General features: G+C 45.6%; 2 protein-coding genes across 2 annotated transcripts in view; one reads left to right on the forward strand and one right to left on the reverse strand.

Moving 5' to 3' along the window:
• Positions 1–1,529, forward strand: part of ATRN (attractin) — a 427,246-nt gene extending 425,717 nt beyond the window's left edge. Inside the window, exon 28 of the mRNA XM_032765826.2 lies at positions 1,201–1,529. Coding sequence (XP_032621717.1) covers positions 1,201–1,275 — 75 coding nt within the window. The 3' untranslated portion in view covers positions 1,276–1,529. The remainder of the gene's footprint in view (positions 1–1,200) is intronic.
• GFRA4 (GDNF family receptor alpha 4) overlaps positions 1–25,411 on the reverse strand; it is a 145,449-nt gene that overhangs the window by 109,071 nt on the left and 10,967 nt on the right. The window lies entirely within an intron of this gene.

The raw sequence follows: 25,411 nt of genomic DNA on the forward strand, positions 1-25,411 counted from the left end.
CAGGAAAGTTGTTTCCTCCATAGCTGGGAGAAACAAAAGACCTAGAGTACACAATTCCCGCCCCTGACTTTTAAAAAGTCCAGTTCTCTGATTGGTCCTCTGGTCAGGTGTTTGGTTTTCTTTGTTCACCCTTTACAGGCAAAGAAAATTAACCCTTACCTATCTACTTATGACAGGCAGTGATGCCTTCATGAAGCAAGAAGCTTGGTGCCCTGCAAACACATGTCCTCATGTACAGAAATCTCCAGAACTGGAAACCCGAGCAGAGGAACCATAGAATGATTCAGCCTTGTAAACTGGCCGGCCCTCCTGAACAGAAGGCTAGAGTTGGTGGAAAGTTTTCCAATGGAATGTTTTTCCATTGGAAAATGCAACTTGATCTATATCAAACTTGCTGTGGGAACATGAGACTTTTCATGACATTTCCTTTAGGGGGAAAAAAAAAGCACCAAAAGGAAGCATTTTGATAATGTTGAAGTGTTCCATTCCAGCAGTTTCCAAATGGAACATTTTGGTTTTTTGTTTTAAAGTTATTTTGTTTTGAAATTTATTTTGTATTAAAAATATAAAAAAAACCCAAAAAGTCTACATCAAAATGACATGTAAAATCTGTAAAATGGGGTAATAAAATGGACCTCCTTTGTAAATCACTTTGAGATTTACTGATGAAAAGCATTATAAAAGAGTCAGGTGTTACTATTAGATCAATGGGAAATTTCACAGGAAATTGATGCACACAACTTTGTGTTTGGTGTTTTGGTTTTTTTTGGTCTGATTCGTAACAAAAAAGGTTTTGAAGTGTCAGAATTTCCCATGGAAGGCAAATTTCGGTTCCCGAACAGCTCTACTTCAGTCACAGTGCTGAGGGAGCTTCATTTGCTGTTGTCAATGCCCTACTGGTGCTGAGGATAGAGGGACTCTAAATGAAATTTACAAATGTGATTTAGGAGAACTGCACTTTGCCTCTTGAATCATTCTTGTGAATGCTCCCCTCTGCCTCTCGGTCTGGAAATCTGACACCTTTTAATAGCACTAAACCCACTGAAAGTCAGTGAGGTCAACTGGAGGCAGTTGTTTCCTCCCCACTGCTTTGAAGTGACTCCATTAGCTTTGCTGGGCAATGGTGAGGAAATGCCTCCAGCTCTAAACTTGGTTGTTATGTGTTTGTTAATGGGCTTTCTGTTTTATTTCCCACTGCAGCTTCTGTTAGGCTTTGGGATTGGAAAAGGCCTTTCACCCCCCGGCCGAAACAAACGTGGGAAACCTGCTACATGAACTCCGCAATGTGAGACTCCAAAGCTTTCCAGCTCGAAAACAAGATACAGTTGCAGGAAATCTTTGCTAGAAATTAACTGTGGATTTAGGCCTTCCTTCTCCAGTGACGGTTTCTGCAACAGTGACCACAAGGAAACGGTGTCCAGTTGGTTACTGGAGTCCCACTGGGATATGTCTAAGTAAGGCAGATTCTTAGCCTAATGATGAGGTCATGTCACTACTTTCAGCATTAAAAAAATCTCACTGCACAAACTCAGTAAAAGAATGTAAGTCAGGGAGATGATGGGGTGGGGCTGGGGCAAAATTAGAACAATACTGTCTGGGGACCTCTGAATATTCAGAGGGAAACTTATGCTGCAATGTTCTTCTCTTCCTGAGATGCTCTAGCTGTCATCACATTTGGGTGTTTATATAATCTATGAGTATGAATGTGCAAGCCTCTGCGTGCTTATGTCTGAACATATAATCCCTCATGCCTGTGAGCCTATGGGCAAATGTATTTTGTAGCGAGCGTGTCAGTCTGTTGTCAGTTTGTGTCAGCATGTGTTGGTGTTCGCATATGTGAGAACCTGTGTGTCAAACCAATGGGGGTTAGCCAGCATAAGAGAGAGGAGAAACTGGCCCAAGGTATGTCCGAGTCCGAGTCCGAGTCTGTGTTAATATGAGGAGGAGGGTGTTGAAGATATGTTAGTATGTGAATTAAAATATGACTGGAATGACAGACAAAGAAAGCTACACAGAGAAAGGTGGAGACTGATTATGTGCCTATGTTAAGTGCTCTGCGTCTGTTTTATTTGAAAGAGTAACAGTGAAAGAGAAGCACTGACAACACACACCAAAATAATCTATATAAACATTTCTTCTTTGTATTCATTTATAGATTAAAATAAGATGCGTTGAGAGTATAGAAACATACGTCTCTCTTTGTAGGCTTTATATAACAATCAACATAAAACAAAATGAAAGTACCTGACAGCTTAAATAAGGATGGGAGCCTGGGCTCCTATCTCCCCCATTAATCTTTTCTGATCCAGACATTGTAAGGAGGCATAAAAGGCTAAGACAATAACATCTTTTCTGCACACTGACTCCCATAGGCAGATTTTATACTCGGTTACTCCACATAATGTCAACATTGTTACGAGACAAAACCACCATGAAGGAATTTTTTCCCCTTCACATCCTCTGCCTAGTGAGTGCCATACAAAAGTGTTGTGTGCCAGATAAAAACCCAGTAAAGTCAAGTGGAAGCTTTCCAGTGACTCCCGGATCTGGCCCCAGGTGCTCTTGACAACAGGGACATGTGGTAAGGTGCAAGTGGCTTTAGCTGAGCACAGATCAATAGACAATGAAGCTGGGAAAATACCTAGTAATTCATCCTACCCATGCCCTGTCCTTATTAGTAAACTCTGCAGTCCGTGGATACCAACCCCTATCACACTGTTATGCTTTGCGCCTAGATATACCAGGTTATTTGGGCCAGGGAATAAAAACTCACCTCTGACAGGTCATGCTTTTATTGTGGCCAGTCCTAGATTGTTCCCCATTCTCCAATGCTTTGTGCAACCCAATTTAAAATGGGGCTTCCATCCCCTGCTTTTGGGAGACCTAATATGTCTCATTGTTAGAAAATTCTTCCTGAAGTCCAGCCAACGATTTCCTTGGCTCTGTTGCTGGACTGTATGTGGCTCCATATACACCCCCTGGAGTTAGTTTAAACAATTCTCCTTTCTCTTTTCTCAGGCAGGTGACAGCAGTGACTCTGTTGCTGGCTTCTTCAGCAAGCCAAGAAATATCTACAACATTCATGTTACTTCTCTCACTCTCTCTCCTGAGAAGCACGCCCCTGGTGGGAAGCTGCAGAGAGCACGGGAATCAGGTACAACCGTCACCTAAGAGATTATAATAATACTGCTTTCCCCTTCTGCACCACTTTGCACTGGAAGATCTCATGCGCATTGATGGAATAGGGTGTAGGAAGTATGGGCTACCCTATGCATCCCCTCATGGCAGGGTGTGGTCTGTTGAGGTCTGCCTCAGTTTCCCCTTCAATGGGGATAACAATGAGTTCACTTTCATAGCCTGGGCAAGGAGAAGCTGAGCACTCTAATTAACATCAGGGGGTCTCCTTTTAACGAAGCCGTCTGAAAGGAAAACTTGTACAATACTTTAAAGGCTAGTACACCTCAGGATCCAGCTCTGGACTTCTCAGAACTTCTAAGTCCCAAAACAAAAGTCTCTGGGTCTGGTCCAGAGGTCAGCAACCTTTCAGAAGTGGTGTGCCTAGGGTGACCAGATGTCTCGATTTTATAGGGACAGTCCCGATTTTTGGATCTTTTTCTTATATAGGCTCCTATTACCCCACCCCACCCCACCCCCATGCCAATTTTCACACTTGCTGTCTGGTCACCCTAGGTGTGCTGAGTTTTCATTTATTCACTCTGATTTAAGGTTTCACGTGCCAGTAATACATTTTAACCTTTTTAGAAGCTCTCTCTCCCTAAGTCTATAATATATAACTAAACTATTGTTGTATATAAAGTAAATAAGGATTTTTAAATGTTTAAGAAGCTTCATTTAAAATTAAATTAAAATGCAGAGCCCCCTGGTCCGGTGGCCAGGACCCGGGCAGTGTGAGTGCCACTGAAAATCAGCTCGCGTGCTGCCTTTGGCACCCATGCCATAGGTTGCCTACCCCTGGTCTGGTCAAATCTTCAGGGATCACCCTCCCTTGCCAGTTGTGCAGCTTCTAAACCACACATGCCCTTTGGCTTTCTCTTCCTTTTTAAATAGGACAGTCCTTCATCTACAACAGGGAGCCCTGATTATATACAAGCGGTCCCGATTGCAGCTTCTGGCTGGCCATTAAAGGATAGCATACTCCTTCACATGGGTTCACAATGACAGGAATTAGGGCTTGCAGCTGATCCTGGGGCCAACTGGCTGCACCACCCAAGTGGGCAACAAAGGACTCACAGCTGGATCACAGCTGGCTTTCATCAGGATCTCCTGATTGGTCAGATGCCTGACTGGCTGGAGGAACAACAGGTGTGCACTTATGCCCAAAAGCAGCATTAGGCCACTGGCTGCTCAAAGCACTCACCCACAGCTGCAAAAGTGCCTGGACCTGCTTGTTCCCAGCCCTGTTTCTGCCTCAGACCCAGCCCTGCTCCTAATTCCTGACTTTGGCTCTGACGCTTGGCTCTGGTGTCTGGCCTCTGACTCCGGGTTCCAATTCCTAGCTACTGACACCTGCTCCAGCCACTAGACATGACTGCCCACATCCCAGTCTCTGACACACAGCCTGTGAAGGTCACTCAGAAAGTTAGCAGCAGAGGTGGGAGAAGAGTTTAGTTTCTCCTGACAGCCTGGACAGTGCCTAATGCACAGAGCATTTCCTCATTGGGATCACTCAGCTGATTAGGGACCGTAGCAGCCAGCTAGACACAGCTGAGAGTGTCCTAACGAAGCTCCAGCCTGCCATCCCTTGATCCCTGATCCCATTAGGATCCCTTAAAGGAGTGGGGCTACTAAGGAAGAGCAGGAGTTTAAAAAGCCAGCTCTTAAGCGATCAGCTGAGTTAGTGAATCAACAATCTCTCTCTCTCTCTCTCTCTCACACACACACATAAAACTAATGCAGGCAGAAGTCCAGCAGCAGAGTGGGGGCTATGCACTTTATTGCACTGACGGCAGCACGTAGGATTATCCGCTGTATGGGCAGCTGCATATGTATGCATTTGGTGCAAGCAACTAATGGTCCTCAGACACCAAGTACAGGAAGTGCTCTTGGGACCACAGCACCTGAACTGGAGGGACTAAGGGAGACAGAGAGGTACAAAGATGAGACATTCCGAGACACAGTAAAGCGATCCCACCCCAAGTGTGACGGCTTCTGTGCTGTTGAGGAAGATGAAAGTCTCAGGGAAAGAGAACATCAAGCTGGAGTGGAGAGAAATGAACCCGTAATTGGGACTCTGCTTTCAAATGTCATGATATTCCTCTCGCTCTGAGGATACCCCCCACCGGGTTATTAGGAAGAGATAGGCAATAGTAATGGGGGATTTGATTAATAGAAATATAGATCGTTTGGTTTGTGATGACCAGGACAACTACATAGTGAGTCATCTACTGGGTGCGAAGATTGTGGAGCTCTTGAGACATCAAGACAGGGTTATGTGCCGTGCTGGAGAGGAGCCGACAGTCATGGGCCATATAGGGAAATAGTCACAGGCAAAGGTAGGAGAGAGGTGCTAGAGACCAAATTTAGTCTGCTCGGTAAGAGATTAAACTCCAGGAGCTCCATGGTAGCAATCTCTGAAATGCATCCAGTTCCACACCCAGGGCCAGTTAGACAGGCAGAACTGCAGGGTCTCAATGCGTGGATGACACGATGGTGTAGGGAGGAGGGTGTTAGGTTTATTAGGAACTGGGGAATCTTGGGAAAGGAGGAGCCTATACAGGAAGGATGGGTTTAATCTAAAACAAAATGGAACCAGATTGCTGGCATGTAAAATTAAAAAGGACGTAGAGGAGTTTCCAACTAAGGGCTGGGGAAAGCCAAGAGATGCGGAGGAGGAGGAGGAGCACATGGTTCAGACAGAGCTCTCCCTTGGGGGAGGATCTATTAATAGGGATTCTCTATCTCCTAGTAAATAGGAGATATAGAAGTTGATAAAGGACAGGTAGGAACTGAAGAGAAACAGTCACATGAAAGAGTCAAGTTCAATTACATCACATGAAGGCAGAGAACTAAATACTGACAAATTTTATAAGTACTTGTATACAAATGCTAAAAGTAAAAAAGATGGGTGAACTTGAGTGTCTGGTATTAAATGAGGATACTGATATAACGGGCATCACAGAAACTTGGTGGAATGATGATAACCAATGAGATGGTAATATCAGGGCAGAAAATACATAGGAATGACAGAGTAGGTTGTGCTGGTAGGGGAGCGTAACTATATGGGAATGAAAGCACAGAGTCAAATATAGTAAAAACCTTAAATAAATCAAACAGTACCCATCTCTATGGATAGAAATCTCATGTTTGAATAATAAATTCCCTTCTTGAATAATAAGAGTATAGCAGTAGGAATAAGCTACTCAACACCTGACGAGAATGGTGAAAGTGAGTGTGAAATTCTCAGAGAGATTTGCAAGGCTACAAAAATAGAAAACCCAATAAAAATTGGGGATTTCAACTATCCCCATATTGTCTGGGTTTGGTTCTGTTCAATATCTTCATCAATGATTGAGATAATGGCACAGAGAGTACACCTTATAAAGTTTGCAGATGATACCAAGCTGGGAGAGGTTGCAAGTGCTTTGGAGGATAAGATTACAATTCAAAATGATCTGGACAAACTGGAGAAATGGTCTGAAGTAAATAGGATGAAATTCAATAAGGACAAATGCAAAATGGGAAGGAACAATCAGTTGCACTCATACAAAATGGGAAATGACTGCCTAGGAAGGAGTACTGCAGAAAGGGATCTGGGGGTCATAGTGGATCAGAAGCTAAATATGAGTCAACAGTGTAAGGCTGTTGCAAAAAAAAGGCAAACATCATTCTGGGATGCATTAGCAGGAGTGTTGTAAGCAACACACGAGAAGTAATTTTTCCGCTCTACTCCACGCTGATTAGGCCTCAAGTGGAGTATTGTGTCCAGTTCTGGGCACCACATTTCAGGAAAGATGTGGTAAATTGGAGACAGTCCAGAGAAGAGAAGCAAAAATGATGAAAGGTCTAGAAAACATGATCTATGAAGAAAGAATGAAAAAAATAAGTTTGTTTAGTCTGGAGAAGAGAAGACTGAGAGGGGACATGCTAACAGTTTTCAAGTACATAAAAGGTTGTTACAAGGAGGAGGGAGAAAAATTGTTCTCTTTAACCTCTGAGGATAGGACAAGAAGCAATGGGCTTAAACTGCAACAAAAGCGGTTTAGGTTGGACATTAGGAGAAACTTCCTAACTGTCAGGGTGGTTAAGCACTGGAATAAATTGCCTAGGTAGGTTGTGGAATCTCCATCATCGGGGATTTTAAAGAGCAGGTTAGACAAACACCTGTCAGGAATGGTCTAGATAATACTTTGTCCTGTCTTGAGTGCAGGGGACTGGACTAGATGACCTCGCAATGTCTCTTCCAGTTCTATGATTCTGTGTCACCACAGGGTGGGACGCAAAGATAAAATTTTCTAGACACCATTAATGACTGCTTCTTGGAGTAGCTTAGTCCATAAACCTGCGAGGAGAAAGGCAATTCTTGATTTAGTCCTAAATGGCATACAGGATCTGGTCCAAGAGGTGGATATAGCTTAACTGCTCTGTAATACTGACCATAATATAATTAAATTTAGCATCCTTGTAGATGGAAAAATACCAAATAAGCCCATCACAGTAGCATTTAACTTTAAAAAGAGGAACTATTTAAAAATGAGAGCGCTAGTTAAACGGAAATTAAAAGGTACAGTCACAAGAGTGAAATGCCTGCAAACTGCATGGAAATTTAAAAAACCCACCATAACAGAGGCTCAGATTAAATATATACCCCATATAGATAATACAGTAAGATGACAAAAAAAAATGCCATCATAGCTTAGCAAAGTAAAAGGGGTGGTTTACTTTGAGGCAAAAAGGCCTGCTCTAAAAATTGGAAGTCAAATCTACAGAGGAAAATAGAAAGTCTGGCAAGTCAAGTGTAAAAGTGTAATTAGGTAGGCCAAAAAAGAATTTGAAGAGCAACTATCAAATGAAACAAACGAACTGCAAAAATTTTAAGGATATCAGAAGTATGAAGCCTGCCAAACAACCAGTGGGGCCACTGGACAATCAAGGTGCTAAATAAGCATTCAAGAAAGTTAAGACCATTGCAGAGAAGCTAAACGAATTCTTTACATTCACCTTTATTGCACAGGATGTTACGGAGATTTCCACACCTGAGCCATTCTTTTTAGGTGACAAATCTGAGGAACGGTTCAGATTGAGGTTGATGGAGGAGGTTTTGGGACAAATTGATTAAACAGTAATAAGTCAACAGGACCAGATGGTATTCACCAAGAGTTCTGAAAGAACTCAAATAGGAAATTGCAGAACTACTAACTGTGACATGTAACCTATCGCTTAAATCAGTCGCTGTACTGGAGGATAGCTAATGTGACACCAGTTTTGAAAAAGACTTCAGAAGCAATCCTGGCAATTACAGATCAGTAAGCATAATTTCTGTACCAGGCCAATTGGTTGACTTGAAACTATAGAAAAGAACAGAATTATCAGACACATAGATGAACATGATTTGTTGGCAAGGAGTCGACACAATTTTTGTAAAAGGAAATCATGGCTCACCAATCTTTGAGGGAATCACAAACGTGTACAAGGGTGATTCAGTGGATATAGTGTACTTGAACTTTCAAAAAGCTTTTGACAAGGTCCCTCACAAAAGGTTCTAGAGCAAAGAAAGCAATCATATGATAAGAGAGAAGGTCCTCTCATGGATCAGTAACTGGTTAAAAAGACAGGAAACAAAGGTTAGAAATAAATGGTCGTTTTTCATCAGCGCCATTCAACATATTCATAAATGATCTGGAAAAAGAAGTAAACAATGATGTGGGAAAGTCCGCAGATGATACAAAATTACTGAAGACAGTTAAGTGCAAAGCTGACTTCAAAGAGTTACAAAGGGATCTCACAAAACTGGGTGACTGGGCAACAAAATGGCAGATGAAATTCAGTGTTGATAAATGCAAAGTAATGCACATTGCAGAACGTAATTCCAGCTATACATATAAAATGATGGGGTCTAAATTAGCTGTTACCACTCAAGAAAAAGATCTTGGAGTCACTGTGGATAGTTCTCTGAAAACATCTGCTCAATGTGCAGTGGCAGTAGAAGAAAACAAACAAAAACTAAGAATGTCAGTAACCATTAGGAAAGGGATAGATAATAAGAGTAAATATCATAATGGCACTTATAATATATATTAATTAATTATATTATATTATATTATATTATATCCAGGATACACCCATACCTTGAATACTGTGCCCAGTTCTGGTTGCCCCCTCTCAAAAAAGATGTATTAGAAATGGAAATGGTACAGAGAAGGGCAACAAAAATGATTAGGGGAATGGAACAGCTTCCATATGAGGAGATATTAAAAAGACTGGGAATGTTCAGTTTAGAAAAGAGATAACTAAGGTGTATGTGTGTGTGTGTGTGTGTGGGGAAGATACAAAAGAGGTCTATAAAATCATGACTAGTGTGGAGAAAGTGAGTAAGGAAGTTATATACCTGTTCACACAACACAAGAACCAGGGGGTCATCCAATGAAATCAATAGGCAGCAGCTTTAAAACTAACAAAAGGAAGTATTACTTCATACAACGCACAGTCAGCCTGGGGAACTTATTGCCAGGGGATGTTGTGAAGGCCAAAAGTACAACTGGGTTTCAAAAAGAAATAGATAAGTTCATAGAGGATAGGATAGATCCAACAATGGCTATTAGCCAAGATGGTCAGGGATGCAACCCTCTCTGTCCATAAACTCTGACTGCCAGATTTTGGGACGAGGTGATAGGGGATGGATCACTTGATAATTACCATGTTCTGTTCATTCCCTTTGAAGCACCTGCCATTGGCCACTGTCAGAAGACAGGATAGTGGGCTAGATGGACCATTGGTCTGACCTAGCATGGCCGTTCTTATGTTCCTTGGCTCTAAGTAGCTACTGGGTCAGGTTCTTAACCTTTCACTGCTAAACCAGAAGCAAACCAAAAGCAGCAGCAGACAAAGCAATAACAGCCACCCCGTTAAAGTTCATTTCACGGGCTCTATAGTCTCTTCTTACCCTCTGAGGAAACATGATTTTACAAGTTGTTGTATGATGCAGGGAGGAAGTTGCTGACCTTTGCATGTGGAGACCAAAAGGGATGTTGGCAGTGGTTATCCAAATCTTTGGGTCAATATTTACTCTTGATTGTGTGTGAAGGGGATCAGTCACCACAGGTGCCATCCAGTGCTCAGGCAGGGTGTGGCAGGTTCTCTTCTTTCCTATCACTCCCATGTTGGCAGCCTCTCTGGTCCTCTGGTGGTCCTGCCCTCTGTGCCATGTCATGTGTTTTAGATCTGCCCCTTTCAGGGTCCAGCGACAGGGTAGCCCTCTGGTTTAGTCAAGGGGGCTCCAGGGCTCCCCCTGGGTTGAGGTTTCAGGAACTTGACCCTTCTGTCCTCAGAGCCTTCTCTCACCTAGACTTCCAGTATCAGGGGTCGGCCTCTGTCTTCAGCATCATCTAGGTATTGGTAGGGGAACCTGCACCCACTGGGTTCCAATCCAGGGGCCAGTGCAAACAGCTAAATCAGTGGTGGGCAACCTGCGGCCCATCAAGGTAATCTGCTGGTAGGCCACGAGACAATTTGTTTACATTGACCATCCGCAGACATGGCCACCAGCAGCTCCAAGTGACCGCAGTTTACCATTCCTGGCCAATGGGAGCTGCGGGAAGCGGCCTGGGCCGCAGGTTGCCCACCACTGAGCAAAATCCTGCACCATCAGAGGGGTATCCTGCCACCTCCTTGGATCATTTCTTACCAGACTCCTCTTTCCCAATGAGTAAAGCCATTAAATTCCTGGAGTCAAACAATCTCAGACTTTCTGAGAATCCTGAGTTTGATAACGTTACTATAGCTGGGCCTCAGGCAGCGCAGGTCATAGAATCACAGAATATCAGGGTTGGAAGAGACCTCAGGAGGTCATCTAGTCCAACCCCTGCTCAAAGCAGGACCAATCCCTCTGTTCACCTCTGCTGCCCTCCCAAGCTGAGCTCCTTCTCCAAGCCAGGCATGCTTTGCAGATGTGGTGGGGTGGGGCTGCCTGGGCCCAGAGCAGCTGCTCATCTGGTGGCGGGGTTTCCTTACCCAGTCACAGTATGAAATAACAAAAGGTGACAATTACATTTCTCTCTCATATTTCTAAAGTTTAATTTGGACTGAGTGGGTCAAGCAGGGGACGTCCTGAGGGACTGAGAGCGATGAACCTAACCTCCAGGTGCTATCAAATCCTCCAAGGAAGCGAGGGGAGATGGAATGAAAGACCGAGGATGTGCCTCAGGCTGGGAGACCTATGGTAGAGGGCTTATCTGGTACTTCTCTGAGAAGAATTAAGACACAGTCTCATCACCCATTGTGTAAGCTGTAGAATTGACGGTCAGAGAGGACTTCTTGGGTCACCCAGCCTCACCGACTTGGTTTTGCTGGATGACTGTCCATACACGCATCCCATTAACACTTGCTTTCCTCTGCTCTTGAGTTTCTACAGGAATAGGTTCTCAGGCTATGTCTACCCTGCATACCTTACAGTGGCACAGCTGTGCAGCTACAGCAGTGCCGCTGTGAGGTCTCCTGTGTAGCTGCTCTTTGCCAGTAGGAGAGAGCTCTCCTGCCAGCAAAATAAAACCACCCTCAGTGAGGGGTGGTAGCTTTGTCAGCAGGAGAGCATCTCCCACCAACAAAGCGCTGTCCACCCCGGTGCGTTTCATCAGTAAAACTTTTGCTGGTCAGGAGGATGGTTTTTTCACACTCCTGATCGACAAAAATTTTACCAACAAAAGTGCAGCGTAGACATAGCCTCAGTCATCTCCCTGGGCTATGAGGGCTCTCCTTCATGTGATCTTTCCACCCAGAATCCCCAGGTGAGCAGACTACATTTCCCTACAAAGCCAAGCAAATTCTGCTTTGCTAGGAACTCTGAGATGCCTGCCCAGAAGCCATGGTTGAATGCTGTTCCACTGTAGTTGAACGTGTCCTAGTTGCAAGTGTGTGGATGCCAAGTGGATGCACTCCATCATGACCAAGCTAGCTTTCCTCAAGATACAGAACTCTACTGCAAAACAACCATGTTAATCCAGCAGTCTGGCCACGGCCTGAGAACCTGTGCCACTCTCCAGTGCCTCCGACTGGTAAGTGTTTTCCCCTAAATCTTTCCTCCTCCACTTTGCACTATTGATCTCTCTCTTGTCTTCTAGGAGTGTGACTGATTCCTCTTCCTCCCATGACACTGTTACTTTGAAGGTATTTATAGGCTGCGATCATGTTCCTCCCTCCATCTTTTTCCCTTTTCTACTTGGTATAAATTGAGTTCCCTCAGCCTCTTCTCATGTGCCTTATCCTCACGAGGTCATGCTACCTGTGACTCCAAGCTAAGGAAAGCTCAGCACAGCTTCTAGAGCATTGGCCAGTGGGGAGGACTCCCTTTGGGATCGGGTCCAGCTACTACCCATGAGAGGGTCTCAGCTGTGAAAATGTGCTATGTGCATCTTCTGCATAAACGTATCCTCTGGATAGGGGCCTCTGCTGACGCACGCACTTGTGTGTGTGTGTGTCTCTGTCTGTCTGTCTCAAGGGAGGATTACCTGCCCGCATTCAAATGCAGGTGGTGCTATCGCTTATCTTACATTATCTCACAGCATCATCATCATCATGCTGGATTGCTAACAGGAAGTAGTAGGAAGAAAGATGAATGGGTTGGGGAGGAAGGCGGTGGAATTGAAATGCATTTCTCCAGCACCATCAGTGGTGATAAGAAGATACCACAGTCTGGAATGCCCCAGGGTGTTTCCTCATTGTGTTCTTGCTTCTCTTAGCCATTCCCACATCATGAGAGCACAACCGTACAACTCAAATCCTCCTCTCCAGCAGCACCAACCCCCAAGACTGGTGCTACAAGCTAGGGAGAATCATCCTTAGCGGTTAATAGCATAGGGACAGAGATCAACCAGCACCTAGAAATCAGGACCAGAGGAGCTCAGCCTGAAATAAGTGGCCAGATATTCCAAAGAGCTCAGCACACCTGGATCCATGTTGGATGATATTGTAAATTTGACCTGTAAGGTCTATGACACACAGTTGAACAATTCTGAGTCCCTCTAGCAGTGGGCAATGGGGCATGCACTGGTCACCTCACTACAGTACTTTGCATGTTAACAGCCGCTTTCAGACAGGAACCTCAAAGGCTATACAATTATAAAGCCACACGGTACCCCTTTGACTCAGGCACTGCATAATTATGCCCATTTTACAGAGGGCTCAAATGAGTCATGGACAGTCCAGATCACTTGCCCAAGCCTGTGGACGAGCTGAAAATAGAGTCCATGAGTACTGAATCCCTATTCTAACCACTGGACAACACTGCCTTGCAGAATGAGTGTTTCCTGGTGAATTTCAAGGATTCTCTAGAATGTAAAGGCCCCTCACCCCCAAGCCTTTCTGATTATCATATTTACTGTATTTATACCTAAGAAGCACCTAAGAACCCTAGTCACGGATTAGGTCCCTACTGTGATAGGTACTTGATTGCAAACAGGCTTCACAGTACAATCCAAAGGCTGCCCTGACAGTCTGCGGACAGAGTGAAACAAGGACAGAAGAGAGCCACAAATTCCCCTCCATTCTGTCAGGGGAGGGGTCCATGTGCTAACTTTGAAACTTTATTACCTGGGGATGTGCATTACCCAGCTCCCCAATGACAGGTGGGTCCAGCGGAATTGGAATCTCAAGTGACAAGCAATGCAGAATTCCCCTTCGGGGCCTGGGGCAGTGAGATCAGACTGGGAAACCCAATCCAATCCCCTCACCCTTTGGTGATAACAAATTCTAGACCCAATTTCTGATCCTCCCGCTGCCTCCACTCTTCCCTTCTTGACTCCCAGTTGCTCTACAGATGTCCGCCTGTGTCCCCAAATCCAAGTCCAGACCACCTCTTTCCCCTGTGCATCTCACCTCCAAGACCCTAGTCATCTACTGACCTTCTTCACTCCTCCAATGTGCTACTCCCAAGAGCCACTTGCATCCTGCATAGGGTCCTCATTTCCACTAGTTCACATCATCATTTGCTAATCCAAGATCCCTTCTCATTTCAAAGGTACAACAGAGCATCCCAGCAAGTTCTTCCTAGTGAAACTGGGTCCTGGAAGCTCTTCCCCTCTTTTTGGTTGCCAGAGGCCTAAATCTCAGCTGTGGCTGGAATTATCACAGGGCTTTCCTAGGGCAGCTAGAAAATTCAAAGGGAGTTGGGTGCCTGAATCCATTAGATCCAGTTCTACAACTCTAACCAACGCCTGTTCAGTCCCATTTACATCAATGGAGAGTCTACTTCACTTTTTTCTATTCCAGTTGTTCTCACTGTTAAAAACAATGTTTCCCTAACACAGAGCCTGAACTTTTCCTCCCATCGGTTCAAACCATTGCCCTTTGTCCTAGCTTCTTCGGAGGTGGAGAATAATTCCTTCTCATCACCCTGAAAGTATTTATAGGCCATGCAAGTCTTTTTAGATTGCTCTTAGCAGAGGCACTTTGGCTCCTGCAAGCCATCCAAAAGACGATGTTGCTATAACAAGAGGCGCAGGTGCATGATCTGTTTCTTTGGGGGGAAGGAAACTGCTACATCGAAGTGCGGAAAATGTTGCACAGGATCATTAACAAGGGAAGGAAACAAGACAAACTGAATTACAGGGGGGAAAAGGAGAACCGAAACAAAGTTGTCTGCAAATTTGGCAGCAAATCGGTCAGTATAATTCAGCTAACCTTTGTTACTAGGAGCATAAAGGCTGCTTGAAACAGAACAAACACTGATGCAAATGTAACTCCATACAGTCCCTTAAGCAAGTAGTTTCGGATTCATTTCATGCCCTCTATAGTAATTCACCATATCAGTTTACTTTGTTCTCCATTAGTAGGTAGCAAACCCTCAACCCTTATTATAGAAGTCCCAAGCGTCCATACCTTTGTTTTGTCACATTTGGTGTGAAATCTTTTAAAGGTGCATAATACTGTATGTACCAAGAGTCTAAGGAAAGAGCAACTCCAGAACCACATCAACAACGGTGAAACATACAAACCACTCTGGTACGTCAGTCATCTATTCCCAGAAGGAGTCAGTTTATTGTATCCAAGTAGTATTAAGGCAGCTGTCACCAGGTGGCACAGTTACACATAGTCTTCTAAGTTCTTTTTCCTAGCATGTGAGCAAGCTTTTAGTCTTGGGAGAAATACTTGTCAGATGTGACCCTAAGAATCCCTCAGTGCCAACTGGCAAAGGATTCCCTGTTCTCTAACAGCAACTCTTATAAGCCAGACAAACTCACTACACCTTGCACACCGCTTTCACAGTATTTATCGATAAAGAATGTCATGTGGGACCTTAAATCAAAGCCTGGATCATACTGGTCATTAATATTGTTATGAAATATACATACTGACACTATGTAAGGAGTTATGCATGTATATATTGGAAAATATGTTTGAGTCTGAATCGAAACAGGGTTGACAAGCAGGTTTTGACTAGACAAAGGATTATATTCACCTGTCTTTTTATCTTCACTGAGAAAGCAAAAAGGACAGTGCTTTTGGCATTCACGAAAGAGGGATCCCAGCCATGTTGGCTGGAGATGTTGGGAGATAGTTTGCTTTAGGTGAGACAACTTCAGACAAGGAATTGGCCTGTTAAAGCTAAATTTAGACTCTCGGAAGTGTGTTACACTTTTTGTTGTTTGGGTAGCCATTTGTTGCCATTATTATCCTTTGTTATCATCTTTTAAATCGACGCCTTTAATAAACGTATGATTGTTTTCACTATAAATATATCTCAGCGCTGTGATGTTATAAAGGACGTGATCCTCAGCTGAACCAACCAGCTGGAGTGTACACTATCCCCTTGGGGATTGCAAACCTGGTAATTTCTGTAAGTGGCCCCAGTGGTTAAGTGCCGGACACTGTAGGAAGGACTTGGAGGATTATCACTGACTTGTACAGAGAGAGAGGAAGGGCTGCAGGGGCCCGGAGAGCAGTCCTTGTGTTCCCAGAGGCTATTGGTCTCAGACAGCTGACCTACAGCAGGCACGGACAAGCCCACTTCCCGCTAAGGGCCAGTGGTGGCCAGGTGCTTCACAACTCTGCATACCCCTGGGGATCATCACATTAGGTTTTGGTTATACGAGTTTAGGATAAAGGGATCTGTGGGAACAGGTGGAGATTTTACTCTCCACCTTGGTCTCTGAGTAGAGTAAACTCTTGAGGCAGAGCTGCTCCTTGGGAGCCAGGCATTATTATTGGGTTGAGATATCTGGGAGAAGGGATTGCCCTGAATACTGTTTGGCCATCTCTGAGCGGATTCAGGAGTGGCAGAGGTGGGGGATGGGACAGAGAAAGAGAGAATAAAATAAATTGCACTTGGAATATACCCTAACCCTTCACCAAAAATATGCCTAGGATGTAGCAAAACATAGCATTAAGAGTTCCTTTAAAATCATGAGAGATTTAAAAAAAAAAAACAATTTGGAGGTTGCTTTCTGTGTGTTCTGGTTTCTGAGCCCCTAGGGTGCTCTTGAATCATGTTTTCAAGCTTCCACCCGAAACTGTAGATTTAAAAAACAAAAGGTGAAATGTTCTCAAACACAGGATGCCAAGAGCTGGGGTGTGAAGTAAAACAGCAATTATTGCGAGACTTGCAATTTATCAATATCAAGGAATTCATTCAAGAAGGATGTTGATAAATTGCAGAGGGTTCAGAGAAGAAACACAAGAATGAGGAAAGGATTAGAAAACCTGCCTTATAGCAATCGACTCAGGGAGCTCAATTTGTTTACTTTTAAGAAGAGAAGGTTAAGGGGCGACTCGATCACAGTTTATAAGCACCTAGCCAAGAAAAGCAGAGTACTTCCAATACCTGGAAGTTGAAGGTAAACAAATTCAGCTGGGGAATAACGTGTACATTTTTTATAGCAAGGGTAATTAACCATTGGAACAACTTAGCAAAGGTCACAGACAGCTGCAGCGGCACAGGAGCCAGCAAACAGAGCTGCTAACAGGGGAGTTTCAGTGGGAGTTCTGTTGGAGGAGCAGGTTTTTGTAGTTTGTGGATTGTATTGTGGAGTTTGTGTGTGAGTGAGTGTGCGTGCAGGCTGCTAGGGACCGTGTGCTGGGAGCGGGCGACCTGATGCGGGCTTACTGATTGGGGCTATTAAGGAGCCAGGCACCAGCAGCGGCACAGACAGCGCAGCGGCACAGGAGCCAGCAACAGAGCTGCTAACAGGGAGTTTCAGTGGGAGTTTTTCCAAGGGAGGTAACAGGGGAGACAAGGCAGAAGAACCAAGAAGCAAAAAGGGAAGGGGCAGGGGTCTGCAGCAGCCCAGTGCTTGTTGGTGCTGTGGTGGCGGTGGACTTGGACGGCCAGGCACAGAGTTGGAAGGGCATGATTGAGACAGAGGCAGCAGGTGAGACACACTGAGGATGACCGGATGTGGTAGCTGTGGCACGTACATGGTCCTGGAGGGGCACCTGAAAGAAGTTTTGCTCATGAAGTCCCGCCTGATAGAGCTGCTGGAAGAAAGATAAGAGACTGGAGATTGCAGGTGGAAACTCTGCGCTGAGTTTAGAAGGGGGTTTGAGCAGATGATGAACCAGACATGATGAGGCACAGGGATAAGCTCAGACGAGCAATGGAAGCAGGACCAAAGAATTCTGAGGGGGCGCGCTGGTGACAGTGACAGGGAGACGGGATACATGACCAGGAAACAGGCAGAGAAAAGACGGGCCAGCGACGGAGAAATAGGAACCAGGAACAGGTTTGCTGAGTTGGAAATGAAGATGGAGCACAGCAGGGTGTCGAAGGAGAGAGGGCAAGGAAAAGAGACGAGCAGCTAGTCCTGCAGAAGGCAGGGAGGAGTCATGGAGGCGGCACCAATAACCCCAGGGATTGCAAGGGCGAATACGAATCGAGAGGACTTGCCGCCAGCTGGTGTGGGGGATAGACCGGAGAATCAAACGGTCGCCAGGAAGGGCAAGTCTACGTGATTGGAGACTCTTACTGAGAAGAATAACAGCCTGTAACTACCTGATCGGTAGAACAGAAGGTGTGCTGTCTGCCAGGGCTAAGATACAGGATGTGACCTGAGGCTGAAAGGATCTAGCGGGAGAGGGGGAAAGATCCGTTGATTGTCCTTCGTGTGGGAACGAATGATACGGCTAGTTATCGGGACTGTATCAAGGAGGACTATGCAGACTGGGAGCGACGTCAAAGAAATCCGAGGCTCAGGTCTCTCAGTGATTCGCCGTTCCTAGAGCGGGCCGACGAAAGGACCGCAAGTTTAGGAATTAACAGATGGCTCAGCAGTGGTGCTATAAGGGGGCTTTGGGATGTACGGCATGGGAACGTTACGGCAACGACCTGTTCGCTCAGGATGGACTTCATCAAGTAAGGAGGAAATAGACTTCTAGATGGAGGCGCCGACCTATTAAGAGAGCTTTAAAACTAGGAAGTTGGGGGAGATGGTTGGGAGATGTTCAGGATCCAACGCCGGAATTAACCTGGAGAGGGAAGTAAACAAAGTGAAGGGGATACCCTGTGGACCAAAGATTGACCCAAGGAGAAAAGCAGTAGAAACTAGACTAACGGGTGATCTGGGGAGAAGGTCTGTGCACGCACGGGGGAAAGATGTCACTGATGCCAAACGCCAAAAATTAAATTCTGTACACTAAGCAGAGAGCCTAGGACAAGATGGAGAAACGGAGCTACTGGCAGGATGAAACCGGATATTCAGGATAACGAGAAACCGGTGGAATAGTACTCATGACTGGAGTACGGTATGAAGGCTATGTGTCTGTTTAGAAAGACAGGAAGAAAGGCAAAGGTGGTGAGTAGCCTGTACATCAATGATGAGATTAACTGTAATGAAATAATGAAGTGATGGAATGAAGAAGGCGTCTGACTAAAATCAACTGGTAAAAAAAGCTACTAGAGCTTCCCCTGAGATAGTGCGTGGGTGCTACAGACCGCCGGGATCTGATTGGATATGGAAGAGACTCTTTAATGTCTTAAACGAGTAAAACAAAAGGGAAATGTGTGATATGGGAGACTTCAACTTCCCGGATATAGACTGGAGGACGATGCTTGCAGAATAATAGGGGTCAAGATTTTCTGGAGTGATACGGATGGATTTTCATCAAGTATGAAGTACCTACGAGAGGGAATGCCATTTAGATTGTGTTTGGTGAGCAGTGAGGACTCATAGAAGAAAGGGTGGTAGGACAACCTGGTTCGAGTGATCATGAAGCTGATTCAGTTCAACTAGATGGAAGGATAAACAACGTAGATCTGGTTAGGTTTTCGACTTTTCGAGGGCAAATAAAGAGTTAAGGAGAAATAGTTAGGAAGTGAGTGACGGAGGAACTTGTGGATTTAAAGCGGAGGAGGCCGTGAATTACTTTAACGCAGCTGCGGAAACTGTCGGAAGCCTGCATCCAAGAAGGGAAAAAACCATGGGGCAGGAGTTATTAGGCAAGCCTGATGTAAGCAACTCAGAGAGGGATTAGGAAAAAGCAGAAGCTACAGGGAGTGAAGAAGGAGGATTAGCAAGGGAAGCTACCTAGTGAGGTCAGAACATAGGGATAAGTGAAAAGGCTAAAAGATGCATAGAACTCGGAACCTTGGAAAAGGAATCAAAACCAATGTAAAAGGTTCTACAGCCACATAAATAAGAAAAAACAAAGAAAGAAAAGTGGGGCCGCATACACTGAGGATGGAACGGAGGTAAGGAAACCTAGGCAGTGGCCAATATCTAAATAGTACTGGCCTCAGTTAATAAGACTAGTGAGGAGTTAGGGAATAGGAGGGATGATAAACGGGAATGGAATAGAGTGGATATCCCCATCTGAGGTAGAGCCAAACTTGAACAGCTTAATGGACAAAATCGGAGGGCCCGGAAAATCTCCATCCGAGGATATTAAAGGAACTGGCGATGAATTGCGAGCCCGTTAGCGAGAATTTTAAGCAATCGATAAACTCGGGGTTGCACCGTACGACTGGAGAATTGCTAACGTGTCTATTTAAAAAGGGAATAAAAGTATCCGGGTAATTATAGGCCTGTTAGCTTTGACGCTGTAGCTAGGTAAGGTCTGAAAATTTAAGGAGAAAGTAGTTAAGGACATGGAGTTCATGGATAATCTGGGACGAAGGCAAACATGATTTACTACAAGGAACTAGTCCAAACCAACCTGATCTCCTGCTTTGAGAAGTGCCGATCTAGAAAAGAAATGCGTAGATCAATACCTCGATTCATAAGGCGTGACAGGTCCACGTTGGGAACTGTAGTATAAAAATTGGAAAAGATGGGGAAATGATAAAGTTGTAAGCAGATAGAAACTGGTTAAAGGGGAGATCCAGCGGGTCGTATGAAGGAGAACCTGTCAGGCGGAAGGAGGTACTGGGACGTCCCCAAGGATCGGTTTGGGAAGCGACGCGGATCTTAGGAACGCTATATTACGGACCTTGGCACAAAGAGCGGGAATGGTTAATAAAGTTGCGGATACACGAACTGGGGTAGGCTAACCACGAAGGACCGGTGATACTATCAGCGAAGACCTGACCACCTTGTACACTGAGTAATAAAATAGGAATGAAATATAATAGTGAAAAGAGGCAAGGCAGTCACTTAGGATTAATAATAAGAATTTAGACTAAGCGTGGGACCAATCAGTTGAACGACAGAGGACAGGAGGAGAGGACCTTGGGATACTGTTGAAAGAAGATACTAGACCGCCAATGGATATGGCTGGAAAAACAAATGCGTTTAGCATCAGCGAGTATTTCCCACAAGTTGTATAAGGAGGTGTTAGGACGGTAATACGGTGTGAAGACCTCCACTGGAAATTGGGCATTCTGGGGCCATGTTAAGAAGGGATTCAAACTGGAACAGTTCAGAGACGGCTATCTATATACGAGGAATGAAAACCTGCCTAAGAAGAGACTCAAGAGCTTGCTTGTTAACCGCAAAAGAAAGTCGCGGGGGGATCGCTGCCTATAGTAAAATATAGGGGGATAACGTAGGGAGGGAAGAATTATAACTTAGAACTAAGTAGGCACAAGGACAAATGGGTACAAACGGATATTGGAAGTTAAGACTTGAATTAGACGAAGATCTAACCCATTATGGGAGTGAAGTTCGGGCAAACAGGCGTTCGAAGGGAAGTAGTGGCAAAAGACTGACTGGCTTAAGACAAGCCTTGGAAGTAAAGAGGGGAGTATGAGGATATTTAATTTGGCATTTGATTCTGATTATCACAATAAAGTCTGCTCAATGCGTGAGTGCAGTGAATGAGATGGATCTGAGACACAAGAATCTTTCCTGGGTGGCGGCTGGTGAGTCTGCCATTAGCTCAGGTTAGGCTGAGTCGCGCATAGGGGTCAGGAAGGAATTCCGTCCGTAGGCGATTGCAGGGCCCTGGAGGTTTTTCGCCTTCTCTGCAGCGTGGGGCATGGTCGCTTGCTGGTGATTCCGCAGCTGCAGTCTCAAACCGACAATTTTGCAGGAGAATAATCAGTCAGAGTTAGGGGTTGTTATAAAAGTGGATGGGTAGGGTTCTGTGGCCTGCCTTGTGCAGGAGGTCAGACTAGATGATCATATTGGTCCCTTCTGACCTATGAGTCTATGAGTCTATGCTGGATTCTCCATCACTGACCATTTTTAAATTAAGATGGGATGTTTTTTATAAAGATTTGCCCTAGGAATTATTTGGGGGAATCCTATGGCCTCTGCTAAACAGGAGGTCAGACTAGATGATCACAGTTGTGCCTTCTGGCCTTAGCATCTATGAATCAAGGCAGGATCATACGCCAGCCCCAAAGAAAAGTCACTGGAAAGTTTTCCTCCCACCGTGTGGGTGTCCATTTAAATGGTAAGCTTTTCAGGGTAGGGACTGTCTCTTATTCCATAGCTTTATAGTGCCTAGCAGAATGAGGCCCTGATCTCAGATGGTGCCTCTAGCTGCTAACATAACTGAAGTATAATAAAGTCCAACACAGCAGCAGTCCCGCAGTTTCAGAACCTCACCAGGCAGGACGAAATTATTCCCCCTACCTCTGCTTTTATTTATGTCATGACACTTTTAGCTCTGTTTTGTTAATACCAAGTTTAATGCTCACATGAGCAGCTCTTTGGTGTTCAGCTGCCCACAGAAAGCTCCGTTTCTTTCTTATTTTACTTAATTTGTCACCACAGAAGAGGAGTGCTTCATTTACAAGAGTTGAAAAAAAAATAATCTAGATTACAGATGCCACCCGGAGAAAGAAACCCAGAAGCCGGCAGCTGAAGCCCAAAAACATAGGCCCACCATGGTGCCTCGGAAAGGGGTTTGATTCCATTTCTGAACTGCCAGGGGAGTGATTTGCGAAAGACTCACTTGCCTTCCTTGCCCCGTCACTGGGGAGTCTGAGCACCATCAATACTCAAAGGCCTTACTTCGTTTCCTGGCCAAGACAACCCCATGACAACCAGGATATACTCGACAACTTACAAGGGCATTTATCTTCTGCAGAACCTTGGATACTGAGAAGTGTGAAAAGGGTCGTCTGTTTAGTCAGGAAGCTTTATTATTATTTTGGTACTAATCAGAGGCCCAACCAAAATTGGGCCCATTGGGTGCTGTACATACAGTGAGAGACAGTCCCTGCCCCCCAGAAGCTTATAATCTAAATCAGGGGTGGCCACACATCCAGCCCACGGGACCATCCTGCCTGGCCCCTGAGCTCCTGGCCTGGGAGGCTAGCCCCTGGCCCCTCCCCTGCTGTTCCTCCTCCCCTGCAGCCTCAGCTCGCCCCACTGCTGGTGCAATGCTCTGGGCTGCGAGCTCCTGGGGCCGCACAGCTGCAGAGCCCGGCCTGACCCAGTGCTCTGTGCTGCATGGTGGCTGAATGGGGGCAGGGGCCCCGGGGGCAGGCAGGAAGGAGGGGGGGTTGGATGGGGTGGCAGGGGGCAGTCAGGGGACAGGGAGAAGGGGTGGTTGGATGGGGCAGGGGTCCTGGGGGAGCCATCAGGAATGAGAGGAGGGGTTGGATGGAGTGGCGGGAGTCCGGGGGCAGTCAGGGGACAGGGAGAAGGGGTGGTTGGATGGGGCAGGGGTCCTGGGGGAGCCATCAGGAATGAGAGGAGGGGTTGGATGGAGTGGCGGGAGTCCGGGGGCAGTCAGGGGACAGGGGTGAGGGGGGTGGATGGGGCAGGGATCCCAGGGGGGGCCGTCAGGGAACGGGGGGTGTTGGATGAGGCAGGAGTCCCGGCGGGGGAGGGGGGCGGAAAGAGACAGGAGGTGGGGGCCGGGCCATGACCCCCTCCCCTAACTGGCCCCCCATACAATTTATGAAACCTGATGCGTCCCTCAGGCCAAAAACTTTGCCCACTCCAATCTAAATAGATAAAGACGGGAGGGGAAACATATAGCAGGTGGAAGCGGAGCTGAGAATACAATCACTAGACCACATACCTCTTGGCCATTTTCACCCACCCCTATGGATTGCTCTGCATTGTTTATAAGACCATAGAGAACTAAACTCAACTTTGCTGGGACACAGCCAGAAACAAAAGGTATTGACATAAATTCCACCCGGCAATCTACAACTGAGTCTTACAACGGGCAAAATGCTATTCCAGCAAATGAATAATGGTGACTCTTGATCTGAATTACGTGCTTGGGCTTTTGTCTTCTTTGCAAAAGTAACAAGCACAGAAAGTAAAACCCATTGGGATCCTCATGCCCTAAATCCTAGCCATTTAGCATCTGGACAATTTTAAAATCTTGTTGCCAAAGATGACTGCTCTCCCCTCGGATTCAAACAATACGCCGCTGAGAGCAGCGGTGTATGGAAGATAAACCATTAAATCATACCTAGCGAGGGGATATTGGAGGACCTGTCTCCCTCCCCCCAGCCCACCTCAATGAATCGGACATGTGAGCTATAAACCAGCTGCATACACTTGAGTGTCAATGTACCCTCCAACTTATGCGTCTGTGGTTAGGTTAGTAAGTGATATTGCACAACCCTGTCAAAACACCCACATGCAGCAAGTATTGGAAAGAGGAGAGATTTTTGCAGTTGGAGTCAATAAATCAAAACCACAATACAACTATTTTTATATAGTGCCTTTCATGCAAACTGCATCCCAGAAGGCTTTAAAGAGAAAGATGAATTATAGGGTTATGGAGTTTGGTACACAACGAATAATAGCGGCTAAAAAGAGAGAGGTGCTCAGAGCCACACACGGAGAGAAAAAGAGATGTTTTCAGAGTGAACATAAGAGAGATGAAGAGCAGAGGGGATACAGAATAGGATGGAGTTTGGGATAGGTGATTCCTGGCCCAGGAAAGAAAAGAAGAAAACAGTCATCACTTGAAAGAAACACTCAGTGACACCGATGGAGCTATGATCATTTACACCCATTGAGGATCTGGCCCCCATCTTTCCAGCAGACCTTGGCACGTGATATATTAGAAGCCAGGAGGATGGGGAAACTTTCAGCTAAAAGTAAAACGGGGGCAGACCCGGCTGCTGGTCCATAGGAAAGACCATGCGATGGTCATGCTCCCATGGCATTCCAGACGTGTGGAAGGAGAGCCCTGTATGCTGTCCTCCTTCAAATCTGACCTTCCAATTCACCTCTGCCTGGATGCCCACAATCATTCTAAATAGTCAGGCAGCTGGTGAGCTCTGCCCACTGCTTATTATGCTGATCACAATGATCTGACTGTTCTCTGTCTGTATCCCCCTTTTGTTTCTTGTCTGATACTCAGACTGTAAGTGTCTGGGGCAGGGACCATCTCTTTGTTCTGTGTTTGTCCACAATCTAGCACAATTGGGGATCGGAGACCCTAGGTGCTAACACAAGCCAAATATTCAACAACAATAGTGCGCCAAGGGGACCAGGACTCAGGAGACCTAGGCTCTAAGCCTGGGCAACCACTGCCGCTGGCCTGCTGGGTGACCTTGGGCAAGCCACTCCACCTTTGTGTGTGCCTCAGTTTCCCCATCTGTAAATTGTAAAGCGCTTTGAGCTGTGCTGGCAAAAAGAGCTAGGTAGTGTTCTAAAATGTCTCTCTGAGATTTCCTGGAGGTCTGTCAATTTAATGTAACACACCCAAAACTAAGCTCCTGATCTTTCCTCCCAATCTCTCCTTCCTCTTTTTCTCTGTCCTTGCTGTCATCACTCTATGACGCCCCAGGGCCCGTCGCCCAGGGATAATCTTGCCCTGCTAGACTGTGTCCAAATTCTGCCACTTCTTTCTCCAGGATATTGCTAAGATTTTCTTGCCTTCTCTCTAT

The sequence above is a fragment of the Chelonoidis abingdonii genome, chromosome 5 (genome assembly GCF_003597395.2).
Source record: "Chelonoidis abingdonii isolate Lonesome George chromosome 5, CheloAbing_2.0, whole genome shotgun sequence".
Classification (NCBI taxonomy): domain Eukaryota; kingdom Metazoa; phylum Chordata; order Testudines; family Testudinidae; genus Chelonoidis; species Chelonoidis abingdonii.